The sequence below is a fragment of the Boleophthalmus pectinirostris genome, unplaced genomic scaffold (assembly GCF_026225935.1).
Source record: "Boleophthalmus pectinirostris isolate CB_2022bp ecotype Guang Dong unplaced genomic scaffold, ASM2622593v1 HiC_scaffold_18, whole genome shotgun sequence".
Lineage (NCBI taxonomy): Eukaryota > Metazoa > Chordata > Actinopteri > Gobiiformes > Gobiidae > Boleophthalmus > Boleophthalmus pectinirostris.
In genome coordinates this window covers 8,889,628-8,913,995 of record NW_026571133.1, presented here as the reverse complement: position 1 = coordinate 8,913,995, position 24,368 = coordinate 8,889,628, and the positions used below count along the sequence as shown (strand labels likewise).

The 24,368-nt window shown below is 38.5% G+C and overlaps 2 protein-coding genes across 2 annotated transcripts in view; one reads left to right on the top strand and one right to left on the bottom strand.

Moving 5' to 3' along the window:
* The window catches only part of LOC110168475 (synapsin-3-like), a 186,687-nt gene that overhangs the window by 74,618 nt on the left and 87,701 nt on the right, over window positions 1-24,368 (bottom strand). The window lies entirely within an intron of this gene.
* The window catches only part of LOC110168476 (metalloproteinase inhibitor 3), a 42,451-nt gene continuing 25,405 nt past the window's right edge, over window positions 7,323-24,368 (top strand). Inside the window, 1 exon segment of the mRNA XM_055153308.1 lies at window positions 7,323-7,611. Within this exon segment, the coding sequence (XP_055009283.1) occupies window positions 7,338-7,611 (274 nt within the window). The 5' untranslated portion in view covers window positions 7,323-7,337.

The window sequence follows — 24,368 nt, the reverse complement described above, 5'->3', positions numbered from 1 at the left end:
CTGAAAATTTCTCAACGCATGTCAGCGTGTGTTTATACGTCCTGCATACATGGGCCATAAGTTGTAGGTAGGTTATGCAATCACACACGTTCACACATGTTAATTGTAAGTTACTCGTAAGTCCAAATACACTGGAATAATGTCTAGCGTACCCATAACTTATGAGTAATGTGCTTTAAAACTATGTGCAACTTATATCGAATTTACCTCCAATGCACATTGACAGTATGAAGACATATTTGACATGTTCTGACGATCACAGAACTTACTGAATGTGTTTCTAACTTATAGTTACCTTATAATGGCGTATTGGCAGCATGCAGGGAAACTGATTTATAAAAATGGGGAAACTGTCAGTTCTCCTCCAGACTTCATGGTGAGCAGACCTCGTGGTTCCACCTGCTACACATCATCAGAGAGATGGAGGATTCGGGAAAGCTGAGACGGGAATACATACTAACTGTCCTCCAACATCATCATGATCTCATCGATTTGTCACTGTACCAGCTGCGTGCCAATAGAGCCACTAGAAGAAGAGATCACACTACTGCGATGTGAAGTGTAGTTATGAATTGTCGAGCAGCAGCCTTTTTATAGGCAACGACATGTGATCGTCGGCGGTACGCTGCCGTGCGCTGTGCATAAGTTAGACTGTTGTTGGGCATAAGTTGTGGCCGCTGGCAACACGCTAAGCATTAGTTGGTATAAGTTAGAAGTTATTAAAACTAGGGATGGGCATGATTAATTGATTAATCGATAATTGATCATTAAGAATTTCATCGATTACGTTCATTTTAATCGACAAACCGAATGTAGGTTGCTGTGCGTAGCGTGACCAAACAGGGGTCCATATATGTAGCTCTCTGCACTCAGAAGGAGCGAGCAAACACAAACAGTCAGTCAGTCTGCAACGCAAATGCGTATTTAACGATGACTTGTACAAGAAATTCCACGCTTTCCGTTGCGTTCGGGACAAGTGTGAGTCCATGTGCACAGTGTACAAAGCAGCACATATGTTTCGGTGTCCAGTGAGAAAAAGTTTTACCAGGTGAGAGTCGCGCAATGTCGATGACGAGGACCCACCTCCCACCTCCCGTATGGTTTCCTGGTTTTGACAAACGCAAATATGGTCACACTAACCTGTATTCCACTGAATCATGTCTTTTAATCCGACAGAAGTTGACCGCATCAGCGCACAAGAGCTGTAGTTTTATCTTCGCTTAGTTTCTGCAAATTAGTGATGCGGTTTTAAGTTTCGTTTTTGTGAGAGTTGCGCAAAACTGCGTTAAACACATTATAATCTCAAACGGATTGATGTGGCTCTAGAGTCGTTACGGTTTATATGTCGTAAAGTTGAATTTATTTATGCAGATTAGTAGTGCAGATAGTAATAATAATGATGATCATTTTAATATAAACACGTTAATGATTAATCGATAATCGATCCGTTAATTCTTCCGACGATCGATTAAGAAAATTTCATCGAATGCCCATCCCTAATCAAAACATTCTATATAAGTTACTAATATGTCATGTATAAGTCCAACTTGTTCTGAATAAGCTATGTATATGCCCAAAACTGAAAAAAACAAACCCAAAACAGTGATAGTTCAGTGTATACCAGCGTTTTAGGAAAATTCTGGTACGTCGGCATACGCTGGCTAAATCTTCAAGGTGTGACAGGGCCAAAAGGTCAATGTACCCTTTAGTATTGAGTAATAGTGGCTGGGGCACACCACAGAGTCCTGCACCGGGTACGGGCAAATAGTTTCTGAAACAGGCGGGTTTTGATGTTATGGAATTTTATGGGTGGGTATGCAGGCTGGTAGTAATTACACACGGGCGGGTCAGGACTAAACAAGGATTAAACAAGGACTACACCAGGACTAAACCAAGTCTAAACCAGGTCTAAACCGGGACTAACCTTGGACTGGGCATCGGCTGCGCTTACCTCTGTGGGATGTGGAGCTCTGCACCGGTCCTTTCACCTGCGGTCACCTCTGAGCCCGTCCCGACAGTGAGTCCTGGTTCAGTTCTGGTTCAGTCCTGGTTTAGTCCTGGTTTAGTCCTGGTTTAGTTCTAGTTCAGTCCTGATTTAGTCCTCCTCGTTCAGTGCTGAAATCAATCCTGAGTTAGTCCTGAGTTAGTTCTAGTTCAGTCCTGGAATCAGTCCTGAGTTAGTCCTGAGTTAGTCCTGGTTTGGTCCGTGGCATGTGCGGCACAAAAATACGACTTCTCATCCATGTTTCTTCTGCTCAGTAAATAATGCCTGTGAAGTGATGACAGTCGAGTCGCGTCTGTGAATTCGTATTCGTAATGAAGAAAGCGTAACTGTTTCATTTCATTTCGTGATTGTAATTCTTGAAGTCGGTAAAAAAGTAAAAAGTAACTTCTCATTTCGTATTCTGATGGATGCTTCAGTTAGAATGCTTTTAAGTTAGAATTCTTTTAATTACTTTTAATTTATCATGGGCACAGGTGGGTTTAACTTTGATATAATCATGGGTTAAGGGGCAGGTGCAGTGCTGTACTGCGTAGGTGCAGGTGGGTGCGGGTCTCCAAAAATGGACCCGTGCAGGACTTTGGCAAACCATCTCATGCACTCAGGCTCACCCCTTGCTTTTTACAGGAAAGAAAATAAAAAAAAGTACCAACAAATTACAATAGAGCGGAAAAACAGATGCACAAAATCTTAAAATTTGTACTTCAGGTCCTGGCAATATTTCTCTCTTCTCAGTATACTGCAGACTTTCCATATGGAGATATAAGAGTCAGAGCTGCTACATAGATTGTTGATATTTATTGTGACATAAAACTCCCAGTACAAATTAGTCTAAACAATAACTCAAAAGTGACTCTGGTTTTTATGTACGCGTCTCCATATTTGGTCATTTCCTCTTGTGTTCTGCTTGTTATTATAGTGCATATACAGCTCGAGTATGAGAGGAATGTGGCCCGCTGCAGATCTTTAAGAGTGAGGTCAGAGGATGCAATAGGAAGTCAATGATTCACTGTTTTCACCCGCTCTCAGTGACCCTCCCGATTCATCACCTGAGCTGGGATTGTAAATTATAAATCCAGCTGTCTGAGGAACGGGTTTACTTAGGGTTGCAATTTTATCCAAGGAAATAATAAGTTGATAGTTTACAGGTGACGTCATCCAAATTCCCAGGGAGTGTGAAGCTATTGGGAAGCACTGCTCTGTCGGAAGCTCTGTTTACTCAAGTTAGACTTTAATCTGAGTTTTATTTGAACACAGTCTGACCAGAAGGAGATAATTAAGCGGTAAACTACAACAGATAAGATGATATGGGCACGTAAAAAAATTTCTCTCACATAAAATTACAGTCACAAAAAGTTTTTCAGTTTCAGTTTTTGTGAAAATCAAACTCCTAAACTGTTGTTTTCTGACAACCTGCTTACAATACCATCAGCTGCAAATAAATGTAGAACACCCCCATTGTGAAGTCACTGCAAAGTATCAATAATTAAAGGTGACATGTTACGCAAATTGTGTTTAGTTTCTTCCTGCCATTCCATAGATCATATAATGCTCTTTTCCACCTGCTGATGTCATGAGGTGGTAACTGTATACTCCAACAAGTGCTTCTCTCTCTCTCTGATCTGAATGGTCACTACCTAAACCCCTAGCCTGATTCATCAGCCGGTTTCACTTCGTGGAAACCGTCTGACCTCGCAGCATTAGGATTCGTTCGCTAGATGGTAGATGGGTACTTTTTTTATTTAACTAATCACTGGTATTTCGTCATGACGTAAGTATGCGCCAAATCCCATAGAAAAAAGGGAAGTAATGTCTTTCCCCTTGATAAAATTCACTAAACATTCTCTTTGTTCCGGCTTTAAATCCTCGATCTCAGGAATCGTTGCCAACGCAGAATGTATGACGTCATCTACATCCATCTTGACTGCTTTGTTTACTGTTGTGCTGTTCCACATAAAGGACCCAGTCATGGCTTCACAGCTTTTCGCTGATTGGCTGATGCGCGGTCTACAACTTCCAGGGTTCTTGCAAACCATCTAGTGTATTCCGAATCCTGACCTAGTCGCTGGAAAGAAATTAAATTGAGCACAGGCACTAAGTGGTGCCAGCCTGGCTACTGAACCTTAGTACCTGCAGCGAATCCTGGACCAGTCCTAGTGCAGCTTCTACAGCTCAGCGAGAGAATTCTGAAGGTTCTGAGCTTTTACATGAAGCATATGTGACAGAGAGAAACTTGTCTGAGCTCTATGTGCAGGTTAACTCAGATCTCATTGTGATTTTAGTACCTTTTATAAAATGGTAAGAGCTCAGAGTGCATACAGCTCCATCATATTCCAGCTGTTTTATTTACTAAAACATCATAGAAAATCATAAAACCATCAAAATATTTATGAATAAATATTTTAATCTTATTCTTATTATAAGCCCTTTGAATTACTATGTGTACAAATTGGATTGTCTCTCCATAGATCTGATCTATAAATTAGCCTAGGTGCATAATGGCATAGTGTGGAACAGAGACACACAGCTGACGAACCCCAGAAAAGTTACACACTGCACATATAAGTATTCTGGTTGCTCCTACACTGAGAAACAACAACAACAACAACAACGATAAAAACTAAACAAAAAAAGGTGTGTGACTGACGTGTGTATTTTTAAACTCTATACACCTTCACTAATCATTTGGATAACTTCAGCCGTGGAATTGCCAACTGTGAATTTGAAAACCACCACTCTGTGACATCACAAGGTGGAAGGGAGCACTTTGCTTTGATGTAGACAGACTAACAATAAAGAGTTACGCAAACATGTGTGAATGAAACAAAACACAACTCCGAGTATGTTTTGATGAGGTAGCAATATTTTAACATATCTTAAAGCTCACGAGACTTCATTTTGCACAATATAGGATTTTCAATAAACGATAAAGACAGAGGAAAATAAAGAAAACAGCGTGCGTGACAGAGATGTGGACATACAGCAGGTGCCCAGACCTTCTGTTTGATCCTCTGGACACAGGTCATAATACTCGGATGTCCAGTAGCCACACGCTCCACTGCACACGCGTATTATCCCAGTAGAGTCAGTGTCATGTGAGACTCATGTGGGGCTCTACACCCTAAGCTTTGATATCGTCTACAGTCCAACATGTGCCCAATATTACAGTACAGACACAGGAATGCATTACACTGGCAACGCTGGCTCAGAAAGACGCAATTTAACCCACAACTTTTACGAGAACTGGAGCTCATTTTTGTTGTTCGGGTTGTGTGCATAAATTTAAACATCCTACATTAGACAAAACTGACTCTTGTGAGCTTCAAGTCACGTTATAATGTTGTTCCCTCCTCAAAAACAGACCTGGAGTTGTGTTTTCTTTCATCGCACATACGCACACAAGCTCAAAAGGCTCTGTTCCACCTCATGATGTCATAAAGTGGTAGTTTTCAAGTTTAGTTCAGTAGAGAATGACCGAAATTATCCAAATGATTCAAGTGTAGATGCATGGAGTTTAAAAACACATGTGTGAATGAAACAAAACTCAACTCCAGGTCTGTTTGTGATGAGGAAACAACATTATAACATCAGAAAGTAGCGTAAATATGGGCTCTTTAAGTATTGTGACTAAAGTACCATGAGAGTCCATGAGCGGTACAGGTTCACAGTGAGATTAGGATCACACTTCTTAACCTGAATCTTCTATTATGTAACTGTAATTAGCAGGTCCCTGACACCAGTGCCTACACTCTACAATCCACACGTTATTACTGCACATTTTCGTACTATTTATAGCTTTTGTACGACTTTTATATAATCTGCCCGTGAATAATCTATAATAAACTCTGAATTGTAGTATAATCATTTTAAAAATAGAGGACTGTCCATTAGGTTTGTCATGATAACACATTTTGAAGTACGATATATTAGTCTAAATCAGAATTATCCCGTAAAAATATTCTAAATGAACAATATAGTAAAAAAAAAACAAATCATACAAACTGCAATAAATAAACAGCAGAATGAAACACTTCACTAAGTTTGTATCTATAATGAGTCATAGAAATTATTTATTCATCCCTCAACAGCTCAAATCTAACTGTAGTGCTGAAAAACAAACAAACCCACTAGTGCAAAGAAAATGTATCCATGATAAACACTAACCACAGTCGGACAATGCGTGCTCTCACTCAGAGGCACTAAGTTTTGGAACAGTCTCCCATTATCCATAAGAAAGACTCCAACACTGGACACTTTCAAATCCCACTTGAAACAGAACAGCGGCTAAAGGAAAACCAGACTTGTGGACACTTTTAGTTTAGATCTGTCACTTTTATTGTTGTTTTTCTCTGTTAAATTTATGGCGTTACCTGCCTAGGGACTACAGATAAGAATATTTTTGCTACAAACTGGTGTATTTACACTGCAGTGTTGTAGATGTTCATTAATATGCACTGTCCCTATTAAATAAATAAGTAAATAAATAAGTAAATAAAATAAAAATAAACAAACAAATCATATTTTTCCATCATATTTAAGGATAAGTTCTTTTAGTGCCATGATTTTGATTTACTTTTTATTTAATTCTTGATTAATATTTAATGTGCACATAAGAGAAGATTTTGTGCTTTTACTTTGGCAGTTAGCAGGTAGGAACTGTTGTTGTTTTGACGCACAGATAGAGATGCACGCCTGGTTGAGAAGCAGTAGTCAGTTAAAGTTAAAATAAAGTGAATAAAGTTGTTTTAAAGGGTCATTCTACCTCCAAAGTATGGGTCAGCCAGCGAGGTATGTTATTTTGTAATTGTTCATGTCTTTATTTTGTGTTTTTTATATTACACCTTTTTAATTGTTTTAGTTCGACGGTGGCATCGGTGACATTGGTGGCATCAGAGGCATCCTTTAAGTTTCAAGATTGTACAAGCCACAATAAAAATTAATTAAGCCATCAGTAAAACGAACTCTTTATTGACTAAAAGAGGAGGTGGTGCGATAAGTTCAATAAGTAATGATTGTGTACTGCATGATGAGGGCAGACTGATGTTTTGAAGTCACTGGCACCAGGCTTTGGCACACACTTGGCATGCGCAGTAGCACCAGGCTCTCTCTCAAACAGTGGTCTTACTCCACACGATGAGCTCCGTCGTCCCCCGCGCGTGCACCGTGCCTGCACACACGCGCGCACTGTAAACATCGCGTATCTATGACAACTTCATAAAGCGGCGCATGGGAGGCTGAAGTTCCAGTATGTCATCGCGCACGGGCGGTCTCTGATTGGCTGTCCCTCCTTCAGCTCCACGCGCTGCGAGGGGCGTGATCGCGTCATGGGGTCTATATGAACGGCGTGCGCCAGAGCGGGAGCAGAGAGAAGCGCTCAGCCGCAGAGACACAAGAGACACAAGAGAGCCCAAGCATCTGGGACATTACCGTAACACGCACGCGCCCACAGCGGACTCACAGCCACACGGGAAAGTTTGGAGCCATGCAGTCAGTGTACCAGCACCTCGTGAGCCTGCTCTTCGTCTTCAGCAGCCTGCAGCTACAGCTCGCGGACGGCTGCTCGTGCGCGCTCACGCACCCGCAGGACGCGTATTGTAACTCCGACATCGGTGAGTACTTGTCTTTATTAGGACAGATCTGTGCTCGTGGGCATGAGAGCGAGCGCACATGGCGAGGCTGTGTCTCTCCTGTCATCCGCGGTCATTACGCGCGTGTCTCCTCACTCTGTTGAATATAAAACTGCGTAGTGTTACTCTACCAATCAGATTATAGAGCAATGCCACAACTGACGCCACCGCCGATAAATAAGAACACTCCAACAAGTATGTCTCCTCTGATACGCTGTTTACTGCAGCTTCTGAACACGCAGACATGGAATGAACCCGAATTGGTCTGACAGCATTTAGAGCCCGTGTACTTGAGCAGCGTTTGACATTGATGCAGCGGAGGCAGAAAGAATGAGACACATTGGTGAAGAAAAAAAAAAAAAAAAAAAACTTAGTCAGAAAATCGCTGGAAATTTGCATAGTGAATTATGCAGGTGAACTGTGACACCACTGCACTGACATTACCATCACATACTTTAAAAATTACCTTCAGAAGTTACCAATGTCTACACATAACAGCAAAATTGTTCATACATCTTGGGTCTCTTATGCATTTTTAAGTCTTGCATGTAGAAATGTTAGTATATGTCGTGACTCCAACCTATATTTTAGCATCGATGGCTCACTTCATCTGCTTATCAGTTGCTTTTGCTGCCCTATTTCTCTGCACACTGGGGTATTTGAGTCTGAAATCCTCTCAGCTGATACGGCCAGACCCTGTATCCAAACTGTGAGTTTACATAGCTGGTTTCTGCTTGCTTGTACTCACACTAACTCCTACAATAATAATATGAGTTTACTTTCAGTTTTGAGGAGGACTAGGCTGACCTGGCATCTGTGAAGTAAAGATTATAAGTGGAGATGGTGGAGGCTGGTGGAGAAGTTCATTTTAGAGAGTATTGAGAGAATTATTATGAGAGAATTTGAGTTATTTGGATGAGAGAAATAGAGAGGGAGAGAAAATGAGGGAGAGTGAAAGAGAGAGATAGTCATGAGGTGCTAAGCCACAGCCAAACAATCCAGTCTCAGAGTAAACTTCTCACAGCAGAGCCCTGGGCTGTGTGCAGTCTGTCAGCTCAAATGCAAAGTTTATAACAGTAGAAATCTCCAAAAAACTAAAACTGTTGAAATTAAAGTGTGGAAAACTTGCTTTAAAAACTATCACGTTGCTGTACACTACTTGGTTTCATTTATTTATTTTTGTATTATGTATCATGTCGATATCATGGGCTGCTGTATCGATATATCGCCAAAGAGTATTTTTTGGTATACTTAACCAAATAATTTTGTTACAGCTCTACAGTTTTATTGCTTGTTTAGAAGACAGAAACTTGTTTATGCAGCACATTTGACATATTCACTGTTTTGAGGATTTAAATATGCATGTTTCAAATTAACTTTACACAAGAAGTGGTTTAACAAAGACTTTTACTATCACAGCCTTTATTATTTATTGAACCGTATCGAATCAATTTGAAATATATTGTATCGAAACCAGGGGTGTAACGATATCCAAGTCTCATGATACGATATTGTCTCGGTATGAACCTCACGATACAATATTTATTGCGATATCGTGGGAAAGCTCACGATTAAAGATGTAACAATATCCAAATCTGTCAGTACGATATTTTCACGATATACATCTCACAGTATGATATTTGTTGCGATATTTTGTGGAGGCTAAACTGCTAAAACTGTTAATATACTACTTTTTCTTCTTAAAATGCCTTGACAAGACTTAAAAGTGCTTAGAAGTGTTATTTCTGCTTGTTGTCTGCACTGAAATGGAGCAAAGGATCATGATCTATGTAGTTCCCTCTGTTTTTTTTTTTTAGCTATTGCTGCACCATAACTCTTAATTTAAGCAAAGAGACTTGTGATTCGATATGTTGCGATGGTCCATGATATTATTGAGAACTCTGACGATACGATATTATTGTTACATCCCTAATCGAAACGTATCAAGTTGAAAGTTCACTGTATCAAGATATGTATTGTATCGCCAACTTCTTCACGATACCCAGCACTAACAGAGATCTTTGCAATAATTTGGCTATCCTATTATAATTACAGATGTTGTTTGGTACGACTGTTTCTTATCTAATAAATAAATACATGCATTTGGTAAAGATTCATCAAAAATTGCACAAACTATTGGACAGATGTTTATCTCAAAGGATGCAGTGTCCACTCATCACCAGCAGAGGGCAGAATTCCAAAATCATATGACATAGTAAAGCTGAGGTTTTCAAGCAAATTATGCACTGAACCTACGAACTGGTGTTTTCATTTGGTATAAATCATTAAACCTGTCGATCTAAAGGCGCACTGTGTAACTTTTCTGGTGGAGGGTCTGCCATCTTGTCTCCATGGTGATGTTATTGCTTTGCCTGAGATGTTCCACAGCGGAATTGAACAAATATATCATGTATTTATTCAATTGCAGGTGTTTTTATTTCTCAAAACTACCGCAAAAACACGTGTTAGTATTGTAAGCAGGTCCACTTCGCCTCAGATCTGACCCGTAACTTGGCCTGGTGAGGTGTCTCCATGGAAATAGTTAAATTAAATGCCAAATAAATGATCATTTCAAGAAAAAAACAACATGGAGTCAAAGTGGAAGAGCATGTATTGGGTTTAAAATAAGACATCTTGTTTTTGTTAAGCTTTATTGTCCATGTATCTCAGTGATCAAATTCTTATTCCTGTTTAATAATACAAAAATATTCCTAGTTTGTCAACAAAACAAAAAAAATTGCCTATATCTGAATCCCTGTTCCTGCTTAAAGTGAGTGGGCGATCTCTGAACCAAGAATAAAAAAACACGTGATTTTTGTGCCAGTTACATTTTAAACAGGAAGTTACTGAAATAAACCTTAAAAACATTGACATACCACCAGCGTTGGCTCTGGACTACTTTTTGGACATGCTAAATACTGTGTGAGCGTCCCCAGCCAAGTGACCTGGTTGGAGCAGACTCAAAAACTCAATCCATACATTTGGGTATCAGCTGGAACTATAGTGTTGAATGTAGAGAGGGCCTGAATAGAGACCGATAGGAAACCGATTTTGGAGTTTTGGTCTTCACTCTGGGTCAAATATAATGTAATTTGTACTTTTCAGAGCACTTTTCCAGCAGCATACTTTTACTCTTACTGGGAATATTATTTATTTTTTATTGAAGTAACAGTACTCTTCTTATCTGAGTAAAAGTTGTGGTGACTCTTCCCACTGTGAGTAAGTCTACAAGTGACATGTTGAGTCAGACTTGAGTCACTATTTTTAGGACTTGAGACTTGACTTGATAAAACGGACTAAGACTTGGGACTCGACTTGGACTCGAAGGTGAATGGCTTGGGACTTGACTCGGATTTGAGGCCTGTAACTTAAGACTTGAGAAGCACTTTTAAATCTGAATTTGTTCTATTCTGATTGTAAGATCTTGTCAGGACATTTAAAAACTCTTAAAAATAACTCTTATATACTCTATAAATACTAATATATAAATATACTATGAGTTTATAAGTAAAATTTATCTTAAAAGTCATATAAATTGCAAAAATCTAAGATATATTTGGTACTTTTTTGGTTTAAAGACTACAAATGACTTGAAGATCAAACCAAACGACTTGGACTTGACTTGGACTCGGACTTGAGACTTTCTTGAGACTTGCAAAACAATGACTTGGTCCCTCCTCTGGTTGACAATATGAAATGATTTGAATATTTGTGTTTCTTTGTCTATCCTCTGTCTCTATCCTTTAAGAAAACACCAGATTCTGTGCATTATTTACAGCTTTGTCCTTCCAATTATGTTAAATTTAAACTATGAATCAGATATTCTTTTAAGCGACTCTTACTTGAGCAGTAACAGGCTCTATTCACGCTTACGTCACAAACCAGAAAGACATTTGGAAACATGCGATTACAACTTCCAGCGGGCTCCGTTCGCGGTAGTAAGTCTGACAAAATCTAGGAAAATGAGAAAATGGTCCAGTTTTCTTCATTTCCATGTCATTGTAGTGTTCTGTTAAGTTCGGCGAATCAACAATTACAACCACAATTCAGTTTTTGTCTTTCGGGTTTATGACATAAGCGTGAATAGAGCCTATTTTTCCAAACACTTCTTTTACTCTTACTCGAGTAATTTCTTGGACTGCTACTTTTTACTTCTACTTGAGTATTACTTGAAGCTGTAGTAGTACCTGTTTCAGCGAATTGAGAAAAAAACTAAACAAAAAAACACAAGAGATCAGTTTACTTTGGCTCGTGTGTGGAATAAAGTGCTATTTAAATAACTTCCTTTAGTGGACAAAATAAGAACACAGTGGAAAAACATAGAATCACATGGACTAGATGGACATTCACGTAGGCCAAGTGGGTGAAGTGTCTTGCTCAAGGACACAATAACAGTTCAGGTTAGACAGTCAGCCAATATATCAAGCTTGATTTTTTTTTTATCTTATAGGTAAACAAGTCTGTGAAATATTGTTAGAAAGTTGTGTAGCTCGTTGTGGCATGTGTGTCTAAGGTCAGATGGGATTAGATAAGATTAGTGGTGTGTTCAATAGAAAGCAGAGGTGACAGTGGTAGTGGATATTCCCTATTTAAAAACTCGCTGTAGTTCAGTCGCAGTTCACGTCAGAATGAGTTTACAGACAGATTTAAATGTTTTAATGCACAAAACCTTTGAAAATGAAACTGAATAATAACATTTAAAGGGACAGTCCAGTATTTTGGACATTTCCTAGTGAGCCAGAGTGTTGGAGACGTGTGGAGACACTTTTAAAAAATATTCCATCCAGTCCTTGTTTTTGCAGAGGTCACTGGTGCTAGGCTAGTGCTTGTCTCCATGGAGATATTGCTTTGCCTGAAATGTTCAACAGTACGGCATTAAACATATCTTGCTTTTGTTCAATTAGAGACATATTTATCGCAAAATAACCACCAGGATAACTCGCCTCTCCACAGATCTGACCTGTAACATAAACTGGTGGCCCCCTCTGTTTCACCCCATACTGAGAAAAATTCCAGACAAAACAAGCTCATCTCCATAGAGTCGAGCAGATACCAGAAAAGTTACACATTGCACCTTTAATTTGAAAAAAAAAACATACATTGTCACTGTCAGACGGCTTGCATCTCCACAGATTTTACATGTAACTTGGCCTGGCGACACCCCCCCACTTGTCTCCATGGAGATATTGCTTTGCCTGAAATGTTCCACAGTATGGCACTGAACATATCTGGCATTTTTTCAATTTTTATCACAAAATAAACACCAGGGTAACTCGCCTCTCCACAGATCTTACCTGTAACATGACCTGGTGACTTGTCTCCATGGAGATATATACATGTTTCACTCCATACTGTGAAACATTCCAGACAAAACAAGCTCATGTCCACAGAGTCGAGCAGATACCAGAAAAGTTACACATTGCACCTTTAATTTGAAAAAAACAAAAACATACGTTGTCACTGTCAGACGGCTCGCATCTCCACAGATTTTACATGTAACTTGGCCTGGCGACATCCCCCTGCTTGTTTCCATGGAGATATTGCTTTGCCTGAAATGTTCCTGAGAAAGTGTGGCATTAAACATATCTTGCTTTTGTTCAATTGGAGATGTTTTTATCGCAAAATAAACACCAGGATAACTCGCCTCTCCACAGATCTTACCTGTAACATGACTTGGGGGCTTGTCTCCATGGAGATATATACGTGTTTCACTCCATACTGTGCAACATTCCAGACAAAACAAGCTCATGTCCAAAGAGCTGAGCAGATACCAAAAAAGTTACACATTGCACCTTTAATTTGAAAAAACAAAAAAAACAAAAAAAAAAAAACATATATTCTCACTCTCAGATGGCTCGCATCTCCACAGATCTTACATGTAACTTGACCTGGAGATATTGCTTTACCTGAAATGTTCCACAGTATGGCATTAAACATATCTAGCATTTTTTTCTTTTTTTCAATTAGAGATGTTTTTACCGCAAAATAAACACCAGGATAACTCGCCTCTCCACAGATCTTACCTGTAACGTGACCCGGTGGCTTGTCTCCATGGAGATATATACATGTTTCACCTCATAGAGTCAAGCAGATACCAGAAAAGTTACACATTGCACCTTTAATTTGACACACAAGAGCAGAGTGATCAAGTTGTTGCATCACATATTGGCATTTTTTATTTATTTTTTTAATATAATTTAAGACTGAACCAAAATATGGACCATAAAAGGGACACCTGCGTCACTGGCTTTTAAAACATCTTATTTAAGAAGCTATTAACCGGCTTCCTCTTTCCCCCCTCGTGTCTCCTCATCTTCAGTTACATCTCGTATTAATAGCCAAGCCCTCAAGACGCTTACATAATTACCTTCACTGCACAATATGTTACGCACTACAGCTTTATTCCCACTTTAAAGGCGCATTGTGTAACTTTTCTTATGCTGTTATTGCATTATGTTCATTGAGGCCAAAATCAGACCAAGTTACAGGTCAGATCTGTGGAGAGGCGGCCCCGCTCACAGTCAGAATGTCTGTTTTTCTAGGTATTTTTGAGCTATAAAACCACCTTTGATTCAATAAATGTAAAGTAGAGCTGTTTAATGTCACACTGTGGAACATTTCAGGCAGAGCAATGAATGACATATCAATAGAAAGAAGGTTCATGTAAAGCTGTGCAATTAATTGAATTTTGATCGCAATTTCAATTTGTGTGTCAGATAATTTCCAAACTCATAAAATTGAGTTGAAATGATTTAACAAATAACTTAGTTTATTTTGTGATATTTTTTATGTAAATAAGTATATTTATTTTATTTTTTAAACATAGAGTTTCTAGAACAGCTGGATATATAGTTTATTTTGGCTACATTTATATTTTTGTATGCATTATTTCATGTTCAAAGTATATTTTATTCATTTTATTTCATTTTATACATCGCAAAACTGCTCTAAGGTTCATATTTGTACCCTATATTTATTTTAAATTTGAAAGTTTTACCTAAATTATCAATAAGAAAGTGTTTTTGTTTGTTTTTTTGAGCAAGAGAGAGAAATGCTGAATAAATGCATCGATTAACTAAAAAATAATCGTGATTTCAATATTGACAAAAATAATCGTGATAATGATTTTTTTCCATAATCGTGCAGCCCTAGGTTAACAAACGCTCCACAAGAAAAGTTACACAATGCGGCTTTAACACGTGCAGTGACTCCAGCACTCACAGGTCAACATAGTGAGAATAAATCTTATTGGTCGGCTGTCACTAAGGTCATAGATGAAGCACCACCTGCTGAAATTCAAAGCTTATATTATGATTGATAGGGGCAATTTAAAGTCAATAGCCGCTGCCCTCTTGTCTGGTCGTCTCTTCAAGGCAAAGGGCAGAAACTCGATACTTTTAGCTCATAAGGGGAGTATTTTAAACCTGTGTAGCATCTAAACCCATTGACATTGCGTTGTATTTAACCCTCTTTAGGGAAAAGCGGTGCCATCTGATCCAAGAGACAGGAGCTCTGGCTGGGTTCACCTGTCAGCCTTCACTTGAGCCGAACTGACAGAGGAGGAGTCATTAAAATTATTATTGTCATTATTAGTAAAAGGCAATCATATATCGCAATGTAAAGGTGTTATGTAAAATTGACTTTTGTGAGCTTAAAGTCATGTTATAAAGCTGTTACCTCATCAAAAACAGACCTGGAGTTGTGTTTTGTTTTATTCACACATGTTTGAGTAATCCTTTATTATTAGTCTGTTTGTGTTTTCTGTTTGAGAGATCACAGCCTAAATATGCAGGGTTTGTGTATTAAATGAGTGAATGAAACAAAACACAACTCCAGGTCTGTTTGTGATCAGAAAACAGTGTAATATGACTTTTTAAAAATGCATTATTTAACTTTTCTAATGAGAGGGTTCACGACATGTTTTTCTCCATTGACAAGTTAAAGGGACAGTCTGGTATTTTGGACATAGGACCTCATTTCCTAGTGAGCCAGAGTGTTGGAAACGTGTGGAGACACTTTTTTAAATATTCCATCCAGTCCTTGTATTTGCAGAGGTCACTGGTGCTAGGCTAGTGCATCTCAATGGCCATAGTTTTCCTGCCACTAAAAACAGTCTTACCCACTCCACAAAACACCTGAAGCAAATTTATTATTTCACCAGACTGTCGATGTAAATGTCTGTGTTGATAGAATAATATTAGAAGTAAAACCAATCTTGCATTTGAAGGATTTATGTCTGAGCAGCAGTGAGTTGTACTTCTTGATAGAAAGCTTGGCAGTGGCGGACTGATATATGAGAAAATAGTCCCTCAACATGCAACAATTCATGCGATACAAGGTTAGTTTTAATTCAAACATTATTCTATCAACTCAGACATTTACATCGACAGTCTGGCGTAATAACAGATTTTCTTCGGGTGTTTTGTGGAGTGGGTAAGACTGTTTTTAGTGGCAGGATAACTATGGCCATTGACATGCACTAGCCTAGCACCAGCGACCTCTGCAAATACAAGGACTGGATGGAATATTTAAAAAAGTGTCTCCACACGTCTCCAACACTCTGGCTCACTAGGAAATAAGATCCAATGTCAAAAATTCAGGACTGTCGCTTTAATGCTTTTCCTGGAATGTCCCACAGTATGGCATTAAGTTTAACTATCTCCATGGAGACAAACGAAATAGAGATGACACCACTAAGCAAACTTACAAACTAGATCTACAGAGAAGCAACCTGGCTCACGATGCAAGAATAAAAACACCTGGAGTTTAATAAATGCAAGACAGATGTTTAAAGCTGTACTGTGGAACATTGCGGACCAAGGGGAAAAGCTGCCGGAGCCTCTATCAGAAAAGCTACATCATGCATCTTTAAGGAATCAAGAAGCTTAAAATAACTTCATGATCAAAGGCTAAAGTAAAGACCTGGTATTTAAGATGTTTGGCACCAGGGGATTTTAGCAAGAAGACTCCGGGTTAGATTCCTGGACTTTATTTATCTTTGAGCAGACTCTGTGTTTACTAAGTGAGTGTAAAACTAGCAGTGCTACCGCTGGTTTATTTACTACCAGTTTTGAGAAGTAACAAAATACATGAGCTTAAAATACATGTCCAGAATACTATTTTGAATATATTCCGGTACAGGTACGATTTCATTTGGTGGTTGGCAAACTATTCTAAAATCACAGGAATTTGTGTTGTCACGATGAAATTTCCAAACACCATAATGATAATAAAACACTTTAGAAAGCGATTTTTAACATTAAATCAGTAGTCCATGGCCGTGTACTAGTCTATGTGCTCTTATACTTGTTCTGATACACCTCAAGATCATTCTAAAGTTTCAGGAAAGGTTCATTTCTTGCTCAAATTCGTATCTACTTTCTAGGGATGTAACAATAAAACAAAATATTGTGATATCGTATCGTCAAAAGTCTCACAATAATATTGTGGGCTGTCACAATATATCGAATTACAAGTTCCTTTGCTTAAATGCATGGTTTTATAGTAGCAACAGCTTATGAACATTGGGAACTACATATCCCATGATTCATTTCAGCGCAGACAACATGAAGAAATATGTTTTTTACTTGAATTCTTGGGATTATGACGGAAATAATTCACACCAAAATCTTGTCTAGGTATTTTAAAAGCCAAAAAGTGTCCCATCTACAATTATATTAGCCTCTTCAAAATATCGTACCGTGAGATGCATATCGTGATAATATCGTACCGAGAGATTTGGATATATATTTCATCCCTACTAGTTTCACTATTGATTAATATCTGATTTCCTATTTTATGCAATAATGTAACGCAACCGAGCTTACATGTATTCTAAGTATTCATAACAAAAATATCATGATATCATATCGTCAAAAGTCTCTCATTAATATCGTGAACCATCATAATATATCGAATCACAAGTTTCTTTGCTTAAATGCATCTTTATAGTGCAGCAACCTTTAAAAAAAACAGAGGGAACTACATCAACCATGATCCTTTGCTCCGTTTTGGCTCAAACTACATGAAGAAATAGCACTTCTCAGCACTTTTAAATCTCAGTTCTTTGAATTAAGTCTTGTCAAGCATATTTTTACACATATTTTGTTAGCCCCCCCAAAATATCGCAATAAATATCGTACCGTGAGACGCATATTGTGATAATATCGTGCCGAGAGATTTGGATATCGTTACATCCCTACTAGTTTCACTTTGATTAGTATCTCATTTCCTATTTTACGCTATAATATAATGCAACTGAGCTTACATGTATTCTATGTATTCAGAATGTCATATTGTCAGAAGTCTCTCAATAGCATTGCAGGCCAGCACAATATATCGAATCTTTGCATAAATTAATTGTTATAGTGCAGCAAAAGCAAAATAAAACATATTTTGGTGCAAACTACATGAAGAAATAACAGTTCTCAACACTTTTAAATCTTAGTTAGGCATTTTACGAGGAAAAAGTAGCATATTTTTACACATATTTTGTTAAAATATCGCAATAAATATCGTACCGTGAGATGCATATCGAGAAAATATCGTACCGTGAGATTTGGATATTCCTATCCAGAATACATCAAGTAATACAATAAGTAAACACACTGATCACTGTTTGCTCATGTGATGGATTTAAAGCTGCACATTGTAACTTTATCGTTTTCTCCATGGAGACGTTACGACTTTATCCGGTCCGCCTTTAAACGACGCTGTTAGTATAGCCTCGTAAGCTTTAATACACACGCTTTATCTCCGCATCTGACACACATTCTGCAGAGTGGGCGGCATTTACCAACACAAGCAAAGTGAATCAACCCGCCCAGAGCAAGGGATTATGGGAGCCCGCATGGTCCAATCTGAAGGTGAGCGTGTAATCTAGCTAAGCAGTTCACAAGAGCCAAAAATGTACTGCTGGGCATGACTAGAATAGGGTTACTCATTTATGTAAGTGCGTGACAGTGATTTTAGTATGCACGGAGAGGTCCAAAGTGTAGGAGGAAGAGGAATTCACAGGAAGAAGCTCTGCCACGCTCAAAAATAAACACTGAAACTGAAGCCAGGCTGTGGGGCTGCCAGGGAGACATGGAAGAGACAGGCCAATATAGTGCTGTCCTGGGAGATCTCTGTTACGTTGTTTAGTCTAAGTATCGTGGAGTTGTCAAAAGTAAGTAAGAGAATCGGATACAAAATTGGAGCAGGTATTGATGCATAAAAAAACACATTCACAGAACAGAAATGAAGCTTGAGTTGTATCAGAACAAGTATAAGAGCACAAAGACTAGAATATGCCCATGGACCACTGTGGGATTACACAGATATAAAGCCACATGGGAAGAAAGTACCATGATTTAATGTTGAAAATCACTTTCTATTGTCTAAAGAAAGAGTGTTTTTTATTATTGTGGTATCAAAATCGGTATCGAGTCTATTCCTTAGTATCAAAATCAAATTGAAATGTTTGTATTGTGGCAACACTGGAGCTGAGGTTTTCAAATTGGGTGAATGCGAGCTAATTTAGACCTGGTTTAGACCTGGTTTAGTCTGGTTTAGACCTGGTTTAGACCTGGTTTAGTCCTGGTTTAGACTTGGATTAGTCCTGGTTTATACCTGGTTTTAGGTCTGGTTTTAATCCAGATTTTAGTCTTGGTTTTAGTCCTGATTATAATCCTGATTATAGTCCTGGGTTAGTCCTGGTTTAGTCCTAGTTTAGTCCTGGGTTAGTGCTAGTTTAGTCCCGATTTTAGTCCTAGTTTAGATCTGTTTAGATCTGGTTTAGACCTGTTTTAGTCCTGGTTTTAGTCCTGGTTTAGACCTGGTTTAGACCTGGTTTAGACTTGGATTAGTCCTGGTTTATACCTGGTTTTAGGTCTGGTTTTAGTCCTGATTTTAGTCCTGGTTTAGTCCTGGTTTTAATCCAGATTTTAGTCTTGGTTTTAGTCCTGATTATAATCCTGATTATAGTCCTGGGTTAGTCCTGGTTTAGTCCTAGTTTAGTCCTGGTTTAGTGCTAGTTTAGTCCCGATTTTAGTCCTAGTTTAGATCTGTTTAGATCTGTTTAGATTTGTTTAGATCTGGTTTAGACCTGGTTTAGTCCTGGTATTAGTCCTGGTTTACACTTGGTTTAGACCTGGTTTTAGTCCTGGTTTTAGTCCTAGTTTTAGTCCTGATTTTAGTCCTTTTAGTCCTCGTTTAGTCTTTGTTTAGACTTGGGTAGGTTGTCAGAATGGCGACATAATTTTACCGCTACGACACGCACGCACAATCACCGATATCAGTCCTGCTGCAGATGTGTACAGATGTGGACCGTTATTTTTTCTTTGCGTGTGTTTTATGCCTCCCCAGTGGCTCTTTGGCGCCCCCCAAGGGAGGACCGCCTCACCTACTGAAAACCTCTGCACGAGAGCATCACACGCACGGACCATTACACTTTTTCAGACACTTTTACTTTTAAGAATTTTAACTAGAGATAATGGAGGAGGCTGTAAAGCTTTCACACTGATCTGGGTTAAATTATTTTTATATCTGCCATGATCTGAAATGTAAAATGTATACAGTGATTGTTTATTATGTTCAGGGGTTCGTCTCCATGCAGATGTTTTCTTGTTTTGCCTGGTATTACAGAAAAAAGAGACAAGGCCAAGACCAGCTAATGATGGCAAATGTCGGGGGGCAGTCCTTTGAGGTCTCTGGTACCAGGTTTAATCAGAGTATCACACGCAATAGTTGTGTAAAGGTCCATATTAAAGTTGCATAATGTAACTTTTATGTTTGGGAGTCCAGAACCTGCTCGTCTCCATAAAGATGTTATTGCTTCGGCTGGAATGATCTTATCTCGCATTTATTCAATTACGACTGTTTATTGCTGAAAATCACATTGTAAAACCTGCATTCTTACTGTGAGTGAGGTCGCTTCTTCAAAGATCTCGATTAGATTAGATTATTTTGATTAAATTTATTAAAGATTGACTTGGCAGGAGACATCATTACACGCTAATCCTGCATTGCGTCAGTCACAACATTACCAAAAAGATAAAACATTGTTACGAAAGGTCAGAGACAAAAGATCTGAAGAGTCACTTGGTCTGGTGGTGTCATATGTTTGTTTCCACAGCGATAGTGAAGTTTAATGCCTTTCTGTGGTTCACTTTAGGCAAACAAAACAATAAATAAAATCACCATGGAGGCAAGCAGGTGACAGGGAGATCCATCAGTGAAGTTACACAATACATAATTAAACTGTGCGTGTGAGTGATTCGCTCACATCAAACATATCAGCATTAGAGCTACAATCTATTCAAGAGTGGTACAATTAAGCCTCATCCACACTAGTGCGTATCTGAGTCATTTTCGCTGTGGATGCAGTGTTCGTCCACACTAATCCGATGGAAAATGGCTCCATAGACGGAACGATCTGGTGCCGCCAGCTCCAACAATCTGAGTACAGATCTGAACCTAAAAACGCTGATACGCTGACGTAGGAGCTCTAGTTGCGTCCTTATTGGACCACGTCACTGGGACTTGCACCTTCCTCATTCGCTGGGTTTGTGACATCGATCATGTGACGCTATTTTGGAAAACAGTTTAAGCAAACCAGAGACAAACGGGCAACAGAGGAGATAGAACTACTTGCGAGTAGAAATGCTTCCCAACTTCCTCTGCTCTGCAACTTCAGACATGATGCTCCACTTCCTTGTTTTTTACCACCCACTTGACGTTGTGACCCTGTGACATGAGCCTAGTTATCTGAGTAACATTTCAGGAGGTTTTGCATTACTGTGTGGATCGAGTCTGGACGCAAATCATTTCCGATGCGGTGACACAGTGATTCATTTCAGTGTAAACATAACCTTAATGCCATACAGTGGAACATTCTGGGCATTATATTTATAAGGGGACTCTGTGGTTTTGAATGCTTAAATTTTAACCATGCTGCCATTTGGAAGAATTTGCCTAGTCTTCAAAAGCAGTACTTTTACTTTTATGCTTATTACCTTTACGGTGTTTGTAACTTCAATGCAACAGTAGGGGTCTCTCCAGAATTTTGATCAAAACTGAGCTCAAAACTACGTAGAAAAACAGACATTCTGACTGTGAGGGGAGTCACCTGTCCACAGATCTGACCTGTAACTTGTCTGGTCTGGTTTGGTCTCCACTCAGATAGAAACTTTTAATACCATACTGTGAAACATTTCAGACAAAGCAATAACATCTCCATGAAGACCAGCATTTGATGAACCCTCCACCAGAAAAGTTACACAATGCACCTTTAACTTCTCCAAACCCTGAACATAATAAACATAATAACTGAATACATTTTTACATTTCAGATCATGGCTTTAATATTAATCATTTAACCCAGGCCAATGTGGAAGCTTAGTTAAAACTCTTAAAAGTAAAAGTATCTGACATCGGAAGACGTTTTAAACATTTTAGAAACTCCAGCACAAACTCTTCAGCATATCAAGTGTCAAATGTGAAGTAACATTTTATCATTTGTGCCCCTAAAGACCTTATGCAACGAGGAATAAGACTGAACAGAGCTGCTGACTTAAGATAAATGATTACATAAATGAACCTGAATGGGCCCAATAAGCTTGAAAATGCCTCTTATGAAATGGTTCTGATGAAAACCTGGTACTTGTAAGCTTTTTGAGACAGTTTCATTTGGCACATAGTACTTCTTTAGTTCTAACCTGGTTTAATGATGCAAGGACCTTCAAATCTGGGTTAAATCAACACTCGTAATGCTGATTCAGGTTTGAATAAATATCACAGTCTATGGAGGAGGTCACGGGGTCAAGAGAAAGTGAATAAGCTGTTCAAATAGTCTGTCTTTGCTGAACCAATTAGTGGCTTGGGTTTGAAAAGACTCTTCTGTCCAGTCTTCATCATTTTCAGCTTTCTGAGTATAGCTGACATCTTGAGGACTTTTGCCCATTCGAACGACATAATATTTTGTTTTGAAATGTTAATTGCGGACGAACGGAGCTGGATTTTCATCACTCTGAAACCCAATTCGTGTCACATATGGCTTCAACATTAAAGGTGCATTGTGTAACTTTTCTGGTCGAGGGTCCATGAAAGACTTTTTTTTTTGTTATTGCTTTGTCTGAAATGTTACACAGTATGGAATTAAACCTTGCTATCTTCATGGAGACCAAACCAGACCAAGTTACAGGTCAGATCTGTGGAGAGACGACCCCGCTCACAGTCAGAATCTGCTTTTCTTAGTATTTTTGAGCAGTAAAACCACCTGTATTTGAATAAATGTAAGTTAGAGCTGTTTAATGTTGTACTGTGGAACATTCCAGGCAGAGCAATGACATATCCATAGAAACAAGCAGGTGATGGAACCCCAACCACAAAGTTACACAGTGCATCTTTAAAGGAGAGGGGTGTTCAAACTGTAGGGGCTCATACTGAATTTGTTGTATTTTAGCCAATGTATAGATGAATACTTCCTTAAATTGGACATAATATGACAAAGTACAGTGCATACACAGCAAAAACTGGAGGGTTAAAATTTTAGGGTAAAATATTTCAGAGTTGTTTTTAACACCAAAAGTGTTATTTTAAGTTGATGTGGTTGAGGTTAATTCAACTTCCCTTAGTGTTAATTCAACTTCTTTTAGTGTTAATTTGGCTCCTCCCATTCACCACTTCAAACTCTTGTGAGAGAAGACCAGTTTGAACCAGTTTTGTACATAATTTTATCTTAAATGAACTAAAATAAAGTAAAAAATAAAATAAAACACCTCTGTGTGTTGTTTAGTTAAATCAGGAACTGTACAAAGTGTTATCTGTTTACTCTCAAAACATGAATATAACTCTGGATTTCGGGGTTAAACAGAAACTTTGGTCCAGTGTTAATTAATTAACATTTCCAAAAATGTTAAATTAATTCTAGAAAAGATTGAACTCATATAAACTCTGAGAAAATGTTAAAATTGATTCTGTGAGAGTCAATTTTAACACTCCACTTTTTGCTGTGTAGTAAGGTTTATTTTTGAGTGATATTAAATTGGAATTTTGGACATAGGACCTCATTTCCTAGTGAGCCAGAGTGTTGGAGACATTTGGAGACACTTTTTTAAATATTCCATCCAGTCCTTGTATTTGCAGAGGTCACTGGTGCTAGACTAGTGCATGTCAATGGTCATAGTTATCCTGCCACTAAAAACAGTCTTACCAACTCCACAAAACACCTGAACACCTGTTTTTAGTGGCTGGCTCACTAGGAAATGAAGTCCTATGTCCAAAATTCCAGACTGTCCCTTTAACCAAGCGAGGAATATGTTTGGGCCTTTGCGAGTAACGTAGGTGTTTTTCTCATCAAAAATCGGGAAATCACATTGGAAGTACAAAAAAACATATTCTTGGTTAAAGGGCTTGAGTGAAGTACATGAAACGTGGCTACGCAGAGAGGTTTTAGGACTGTAATCAAATCGTTGTTTCTGGTAATTTAGTTTTACTTTTTTGCTGACGTGGAGCAGTATACTAGACAGAGTTCAGAATTTATAGTGTTTATATTACGCAAAATTGACTCTTGTGAACTTAAGCCCTGTTACAATGTTACTAGGTGGAAAAGTGTTTTTATTTTGAGAGAAGAACTCACCTTAAATATGCAGGATTTGAGTGTTAAACATTTGTGAATGAAACGAAACACAACTCCAGGTCTGTTTGTGATCAGGAAACAACATTATAACACAGATCAATTAAAATTATTGGGCATAATC